Raw genomic sequence first — 9769 nt, forward strand, 5'->3', positions numbered from 1 at the left:
AGCCTAACTAACACTATCTCTATAGCTACAGTCCAACTAACACTATCTCTATAGCTACAGCCTATCTAACACTATCTCTATAGCTACAGCCTAACTAACACTATCTCTTTAGCTACAGCCTAACTAACACTATCTCTATAGCTACAGTCCAACTAACACTATCTCTATAGCTACAGCCTAACTAACACTATCTCTATAGCTACAGCCTATCTAACACTATCTCTATAGCTACAGCCTAACTAACACTATCTCTATAGCTACAGCCTAACTAACACTATCTCTATAGCTACAGCCTAACTAACACTATCTCTATAGCTACAGCCTATCTAACACTATCTCTATAGCTACAGTCCAACTAACACTATCTCTATAGCTACAGTCCAACTAACACTATCTCTATAGCTACAGCCTCATTAACACTATCTCTATAGCTACAGCCTAACTAACACTATCTCTATAGCTACAGCCTAACTAACACTATCTCTATAGCTACAGCCTAACTAACACTATCTCTATAGCTACAGCCTATCTAACACTATCTCTATAGCTACAGCCTAACTAACACTATCTCTATAGCTACAGTCCAACTAACACTATCTCTATAGCTAAAGTCCAACTAACATTATTTCTATAGTAATAATAATCCTACTTATATAATTACAAACCGATGGATTTGAGGGGTATGGTAGGAGGGATTACAAACCAATGGATTTGAGGGGTATGGTAGGAGTGATTACAAACCAATGGAGTTGAGGGGGAGGAGAGGGGTTGGAGGGGGATGGAGTTCACTATTGGAGGATGAGTTAGGGATTTGGTTACATGTTAAAGGGTTAAAAGGGAGGGAGGTAGGGAGGGGGTGATTAAGGTATGGATTACATATTGATGAAGAAGGTGGTTTAGGGAAGGTGTTACAGGTTAGGGAGGTATAGGTATACAGAGAGGGTTACAAATCAACGAGTTGGAGGAAGGAAAAAAATCGAATTTATGGAGTTTCAGGTTAGGCAGTGGAAGAGTTTATAATATAAGGGGTCGGAGGAAACATTGAGGGAAAGGATACCAAATTTATGGAGTTTGAGGGTGGAAGGGTTTACAAAATAAGGGGTTGAAGGGACGGTAGGGGGAAAACTAGACACCCAAGTTTATGGAGTTGGAAGACGGGTGCAAGAGGGTAAGGAAAGACAGTAAAAAAGAGTGGTTGGTTGGGTTAGGGAACAAGAACTCTTGATATTCTATGAATATCATTAGATATTACTTGGCAGCCACAAAGAAGATCTAAAACAAATAATACCTTTCCTACATAATCAATACATATATAATAAACTTCTGATTATATAAATATTAGAGGTAAGGTATATAGACCTTGGAGTCCTCAACACAACATATAAACATAGAGAACTTTAACACATTGTCCTACACTGAAGTATAGGTCTCACACTACAGTCAGAACAGGACGAAATTCTTACATGTAGCAACCAGGACATTAAACTTACGATTTTGAGCAGCTACATAGCTAGTCATCACTAGGGCGGTGACAAGGAGTCCCAGTGAATCTATGCGGCCAGGGACAGCCATGGTTGTGGACAATGCCACTATCTTTCTCTGTAAATTAAAGTCTTAAAGTTAACACAGACAAAATATTGTTTTTTACGTTTGCTACCAAGACATTTAATATTTATAATTCTAATAGCTGTAGAAATTTTATATTATTATTTGGATGTAAAATAAACTATCAAATCATAAAAAATAATCAAACAATTGTTAACTGCATAATGTTCTATCAAAACCCTTAAGATAACTAGACACTTTGACAACCTTACAGGTAAAATTATCAGCGTATGACTTCATACTGTGAATCAGTATTAACATCATAGACAGTAAAAACACACATAATTTTTCATCATTTCTTTTATGCAATGCATTCTTACATTTACAATCCGACAATTACACTGGAGTATGTTTGAAAAATATGCAGAACTCTACAAGTGTAGCAACAGGTATTCAAACTCTAAAGTGTAACGACAGGTATTCAAACTCTAAAGTGTAATAACAGGTATTCAAACTCTAAAGTGTAACAACAGGTATTCAAACTCTAAAGTGTAATGACAGGTATTCAAACTCTAAAGTGTAACGACAGGTATTCAAACTCTAAAGTGTAACAACAGGTATTCAAACTCTAAAGTGTAATAACAGGTATTCAAACTCTAAAGTGTAACGACAGGTATTCAAACTCTAAAGTGTAAGAACAGGTATTCAAACTTTAAAGTGTAACGACAGGTATTCAAACTCTAAAGTGTAACAACAGGTATTCAAACTATAAAGTGTAACGACAGGTATTCAAATCAACAATGTAAACAAACCTCACATTAAAATCAACACTCAAGAATTCAAAGATTAACATTGTATTCTTTCATTTGTTTTTGCAATTTGGAATAAACACAATCAGGGATGTATTATTTGCTTGTCAATATATTTTGATTTTGTCGGTAGACGTCCATATTTTGCTCCACCCAGAAGCCAGACGCTATGATACTACTGTGTGCACTGAAGCACGGTGTTACCTGAATGAGTTGACCAAGCCCTGTAATACACCTAAATCAGGCTACCTGTTTGACAACTTACGGGTACTTCAATACCATAAAATGGAGCGAAAAACAAATAGATTATTGAGCTTCAGAATAGATAATATCCCTATTGTTTTCACTGACAATATCCAGAATATATTGTACAACTATATAATGCTGTTGTCACTTGGCTAATTTTCTCATACAATATACAATACTGTAATTTTTTACTCTAATCACCCCACATAAATTTGATCATGATACAACAGGCTAACTTATCAAATATTTTCAGCACAAGTATCAACACAAATATTTTGTTGATTATTTTGAAAAATCAATAGACATCTTTATTTATCTTTTATAGATTATATATAATTTTTTACAATATATCTATGCACAAATTTTAAATGTATGATATGCTATATTGTAACATTTATATCAATTCTATTTTCAGTTATTAATTCAAATTTATCACTTTGTTCAATTTTATTTTAACAATTAGCCTAACTTAAACACACTTCAAGAATGTTTTGTTAAACTTTATATACTATCAATCAAAATTATATTGAAATTTAAAGAAAAGAAAACTTTCAATATAATTTAAAAATCCATAACAATAACAATGTATATCTAAGAAATAGACGTACATATGTTACAGTTGTCAATTTAATTATTCAACCAGAATAAAAAAAATGCATAGATCTAAGTTATATGACCTAATGGTAAATTAACTCGAATACATTTTAAAAACTTTACGGTTACACCCTATACCCAGCATGATGTACATATCAAACTTGTGTTCATCTCATCGGTTATATAAATGATGCATAAACATATTTCAAGTGATTTTTTCGTTTCTGGCGACCATGTGCTTGATGTCGAAGACATCAAAGTCCTATAAGTGGTCTTAATAACTAAAATAAATGTATCACCAAGTAATAGCCTTATCAAACCCCATCATTCAGACCCATATTTCCCACCTGTCAATCAACATTTATCTATTCGTTTTGTACACTAATCATCTAACACTGGATCATAATCACGTCATTATTTTTTTCCACAAAAATCAGACCATCGACAATAATTAGAAACATTATTGCCTTCAACATTAGTCAACTCTTATGTTATAAATTCTGGGGCTTCAGTAGGCTAGTCACAGCGTGCTAGAAGCATGGCACACATATCATACTCATAAAACCGGTATCGAAAATACAAATTGTAAAATAAAATTCAATATTCACCTTTTGTTATTAAATAATCAAATATCCGAAAAAATATATGTCCGATCCCGACTGCTGAATATTATTGCAGGTCTGTTTTGGCCTCTGATGCACTTCAGGCCACTTCGATGGTCCGTACCCGTGGTTGCAACCTCGCGGAATCACCACCACACCTTGAGTACGGTCTATAACAGGTACAATAATATATGCTAAGGTTTTCATTATGAAAAGCCCGTCTCTTGATACTATTTTAAACCTCAATAGGCTGGAGCCAACTCAAGCGTAGACTAGTTGACAAACCGGTTCTACAAGTGGAGCGGGTTTCTTTCCAAAGGAGTTGCCTGTGGTGAAGTAAAAATAACAGCCAATCAGAAAAAGGGGGTTTCCCGTGTTTCTGCATAAGACGAAAAAAGAATTTATATAGGCTTAGTTTCGTACTTACCTGGGGCCCGGTCTATGCAGAAAACCTCTATGTTATTAGTAACACTATATATTAATTGAATTAATGGATTTACATACTTTACAATAACAGAAATGTCACGAAAAAAAATAAAATAACAAAAATAATTGGAGTTTATGAACACAATTTGTTAGCGTAAAAATCAAAAACGAAGTTTAACTTTGTCCAGAGATGTAAAGCCTATATCACATATGACATTGTTTCTTTTACTAGTTTCGAAAGAAGTTTATCAACGAGTTTCATTACAGATGCTAACAAAAACATCAACATCAGGAAATATAACCGAGTGAATGTCGTTTAAATCAATATACGCATTTTTGTTAAATTTGGCTGTGTCTACCATAAACACAACATAACACATTTAGGAAAAAATACTACAGTATAACGTCTTGGCTTAAGTTCGATTAACATTTATTGAAAATCGACAATTTTTAATACCCAGGACCGATTTACCAAAGGTGGCCTGGTAATGATGGATCCGGATATAGAACATAACTAGCCTGTACTGATTTTCAATAATGAATACAGACGGATTTTGTTGACTCTGATGGCATGCATTTCGTTACTTTTTATGACGTCAAAATAGCGTTATAACAGGTACTTCAAATTATGTTATGGCTGGAACATAAGGACAAAGTAATATTGGTGTATTGTACGAGAGAACTGGCTTGACAGATAAAGGTCATTGTTTGACTTTTCGTTTTTTCGCCTTTTCCACATGAAAAGGCGTTATTAAACGGCATATTTTTCTGGTTGAAAAGACAAAAAACAAGTTTTATTCCACGAAAGCAAAATACGCTTTATTTTCTATATTAAATGGCGCCTTTCTGGCGTGAAAAGGGCGGAAAGCGCTCACTCTGCTCTTTTTTCGATATACATTTTTGTACGTATTACGACGCCCGTAATAAAATGGTTCTTTTTCGGGTAAAAACAAAAAAAGAGGAGAAAAGGCACCGTATATATAACGATAAAGCATAATAGTAAAATCGCTATAGCAACCAATATTGGCGTCATTTAACGCCCTTTTTCTGGGCGAAATAACGTCGTTTTGAGTTTTAATAAATGGCGCTTTTCCAAAGCTAGAGCCAAAAATTGGTTCTTAATCACCTACCATACAGGTTGGCAAAATAAATTACAATTAAAATATATTGCCTTTCATCAAAAGTCTTTGGGGGGCTATGATCAAGATACCAAATGACCACTTGGGAAGAGCACAGAGGTCAACTTCGCTTAAAATGCTCGGAAACAGTCACCAAAGCAGTGAAAACAGACAGGCGATTCGTGTCCATTTGGCTTCTATATATTCCAAGATATAACGATATCGAATGGTACAGCATTAGCTGTCGTAATAGGGGAGGACATGGTGAAGACGATCGGCTGTAGGTGACCAGACAACTCATTTCACGGCCAGTTCATTCGGGCTGAAGTATAAACATTCTCCCTGTATTGTGTCTGACTGGTGTACCGAGACATGGTTACCGGTGTCATCCCTTTCCATCCCGACACTCAGAATTCCTTTAATATATACCGAGAGATTTTTAAATATTACCTGTATGACTAATACAGAGACGTGGGATCGATGTATGTAAGGTAGACTTTAAAAGTGTTTTGTGTAATATGTACAGGTAGGTTTAAATCACTGATGAAACAAACAGTCTTTGTTCTCCTTTTTTACTAGTAAGACTGACCAGCATTTAGCTGGTATACATATTGTACATACATACTGTGTGTACTGTCGAAGATCGATATCGTAGCGCCTCAGGTCATCGCGGTAATTGTTGATGTAGATGCGAGGATAATTTAACCAATCAAGTGTTGAAAAAGCACCAACATCTTGTAAAATATATAAAAAAATGTATTTATTCACCCTTTTAAATTGTAAAATACTTTTCTGATATGCATATGCATATATATACCTGCTAATGAATATTGTACATAAATATGATGTTAGTATTTATATACAAATGACTATATATAGTATGTGGAAAACGGGACTACGGTAAGCTAACTATGCGGTAAACATGTATACCGACTTCTTACCTGTAGAGGCAGGTAAACATCCCCACGACATTCCAGCGGGGCGTGAAGACATCATATGCAGTGACTCATTTTGAATGTCTGAATTCAATTTTTAACGAACACTGATCGTTTTACTGTGCTTATTTCATGACGAGTAAGTGTGTAAAAGAACAAACTACACTTCCAAAACACTCTGATCACAATACAAATCACACCAGTGGGGACCTATATACATGTTGATATAATTTGCGACTGCTGTGTTTCAGGACAAAATAATGATAATTACAGTGTAAGGTCTATCGCATTTTCGCCCCACTGAACATCTTCACTCCGCAGCGCCGGAACGAAATGTATATCAAGAAATAGCGAAAAAATGAAATAAGTGGTATCTTTTAAAAATATTTTTTGTTAACGCTATAACAGAAGTTGAGGGACAAGTTATAACAACTTATCCATGCCTTCCCCCAATTAACACTTACATACAAGGGACTAGTGATATAATGAAAACATGCACATTTCTACAATAGTACAATATTTGTATGAAAATATGTTGCTGGATTTCATTAAACTGTTTAAACAACGATCGGAATAGTTCAGTCCTCGTTGTTACCGTAATTTCGTTTACATTTAAAAGGATGACATTCTCCTTCAAATTATATGGACATGTTTCTCTTCTTAACGCCGTTGTAAAGGTCTTTGATAGACTTTTAATATTTATAAGAAAATCTTTATTCTTTTTCACAGGCAACAATAAGGTTTTATCATCAGCATGATCATTTTCACAGCTATCAACCAATTTATATCTGTCGTCAAGTTAAATACATGGGCTAAAACCTGACCGGTTACTTCTAACCCTAATAAGACAGATCTGTGTATTGTTCACCATCATTTCTGTGAACATTGTTGAAGATTTAGAGTAATAATTTCACGGAGAAGTCCAAAACATTAAATCACTGACCACCAAAAAACGTTAAGGAGTAGTTTTTAACAGATTCAAAATAGGTGGTTTAATATCGATGAAATTTATTACTAAGCCTCAGGTTATAAAACAAAAATGTGCTTTACATATACTTTTAAGCATTTACTGTGTCGCGGTGCTCTCGCGAGATTATATAACTTAGAATTATGAGATTGGTGTGCTGGATTTGAATCTGAAAAGTAAGAGAATTACGAGCCATCTACCATACGTATTGGTGTTATATATAACATGCCCGGAAACTCCTTACAACAGAACACGAAGATAGCTCTGTTTTTTAAGATCATGGACGTACACACATCTTAAACATGTCCCTGATAAGATACATGACTTCTACAAATCAATTCCCGACTTCTTAAAGCGATAATAACTGCAGATTTAATACTTAACCAACTGTGTTTTTCCTATGCCGGATAATATTTTTCAACGGTAATTTTTAAAGCTTAAGACGCTTTAAGCTTGCTACTGTAACCATACAGTTATTGAATCAGATGACATTAAGCTTGCTATAATAACTAGATGATTTCTCAGTTTTAATTCGCCCTTACTAACTCTTCTTTGAAATACATTCTTCTTTTTATAGTTCGATGCCTTTTCATTTTATTTCACACGTTAAGTTTAGATACCATATTGAATACAGTCTCCCTAATAATGACCTTTCAGGTCAAACCTTGCAATTAAGCAATTGTACTTGAGATAATATTTGTGTGAATGCTTTTAAATTTATCTCACTATTTAGCTATCGAGCTCCGTCCGTCTTATTGCGTCCGAGTCCGTCGTTCGTCGTTCGCAGTCAGATGTGCGTAAACTTCTTTCATTTCATACTTCTTTTAGCGTTTAAAAAGTGGGATTGACCCAAAACTGTTCACAAATGATCATGAGATGGTTCCTACTGGACAAATATTCCTATATTTGAAATCCAAGATGGCTGTCATGACCGCTATCTTGGAACACATAGTTTAAACTTCTTCTCAAGTTCTACTGGACTGGAGCCATTGAGTTGGAAATTGGTGATGATGTCAACTAAGGAAGAGAAGCGGACAGAGTGTTTTATCTTTTGACCTGATAAAAAGTTCAACATGGTAGCCATGGCGGCCATTTTGTAACATGATTGCGCAATCACGGTTTTCTTAATCACGTTATTCTCGAGTTCCACCAGTAGGATTGTTTTGAAACTTGTCCCGAATGATCCCGCGATGGAGTTGACCAAGTGTTCGTATTCTTCGTACAGGTTCAAAATCCAAGATGGCCACCACAACCGCCATCTTGAAAAGCACACTTTAAACTAGTACGACTGAGATGAAAATCGATGGCAACTTTCCTGAATCTAAATAAAAATCTTGCATTCAGTCATGGACATTAGCACGCAAGTCAGCACATCTGTAATTATCATTTATGGATTAGATACGTTTCATATAGACCCATAAGCATGTTTTCCCATCTTCCAAAATCAGGTCAGAGTCCATGTAAGATATCGTATATAAAGTAGGACTATATCAGATATCGTATATATTGTATATCAGTACTGGATCAACATTGCCCCATGAATAAATGACAACTTCACTTGATGTTGCATGATGTTGTTTACATCAACGCTGGTGATCTCGCCACTTGCTCATTGATTGACTCTTTTCGGCGGCATAATGAATACATGTATATGCATCACCATTAAATATTTATCATGCATAAATAACACTGCGTACCATTAGCAAAGACTATAAAGGGTATTGGCATAAAGGGTATTTAAACTATTACAGAATATATGTAATCCGCCAAAAAAACAAAAACAAAAAACACTCTCAAATACAAAATATTACACGAGCTTACATAATTCATATTTCAGAGTGATATTATCATCAAATTTTGAAAAAGGAAACATGATGATTCATTGCACTCCTAAGGTCTCTGTGGTCTATGGAAAGTTGATACGTCATGCTAATGGTGCTAAATTGCAAAATGCTTTTTTTGTGAATGCTTTATGCGAATGCTTTTTGTGAAATGATGCTAAATGCTCCTTGCTAAATGCTCCTTGCTAAATGTTTTTTGATAAATGTTTTTTGATAAATGCTTTATGATAAATGTTTTTTGATAAATGTTTTTTGCTAAATGCTTGATGTGAGGTTTCTTTCTTATCAAGGACTAACCAAACTAAAAGGCGAAGATGTAAACAATATGTGTGTCTATCGTTTGCTTCAAAGCTTATCATGAATTCCCGACTTTTAAGTCTATAAAGCATTTCTCATATGCTTAATAATATTTATGCTCTTCAGCTAATTCCGTTTCAGCACGATCATCTTGAATTACAAAGGATTTTTTTTTCATCATCAACGTTCAAGTGAAGCACAAAGGGAAGAAACCACAAGTATATTCCGAAAGCTTTCAGCAAAAGAATAATTAAGCACCCAGCATGTGACCCACGGTTGCCTACTGATATCATTTTTTAAATTCTCTTTTTTCTATGCAAGCGCCTATGGTGTTCCGTCCTTAGTGCTTTTTTCATAGCGCGACAAGCATGGATGGGTTATTTCCCTTC

General features: G+C 34.8%; 1 protein-coding gene across 1 annotated transcript in view; it reads right to left on the minus strand.

Moving 5' to 3' along the window:
• Positions 1-3963, minus strand: part of LOC117333914 — a 132688-nt gene extending 128725 nt beyond the window's left edge. Inside the window, exons 1-2 of the mRNA XM_033893334.1 lie at positions 3803-3963; positions 1491-1599 (exon numbers count right to left, since the gene is read on the minus strand). Coding sequence (XP_033749225.1) covers positions 1491-1572 — 82 coding nt within the window. The 5' untranslated portion in view covers positions 1573-1599; positions 3803-3963. The remainder of the gene's footprint in view (positions 1-1490; positions 1600-3802) is intronic.
• Positions 3964-9769: the final 5806 nt, after the last annotated feature.

The sequence above is a fragment of the Pecten maximus genome, chromosome 1, assembly GCF_902652985.1.
Source record: "Pecten maximus chromosome 1, xPecMax1.1, whole genome shotgun sequence".
Lineage (NCBI taxonomy): Eukaryota > Metazoa > Mollusca > Bivalvia > Pectinida > Pectinidae > Pecten > Pecten maximus.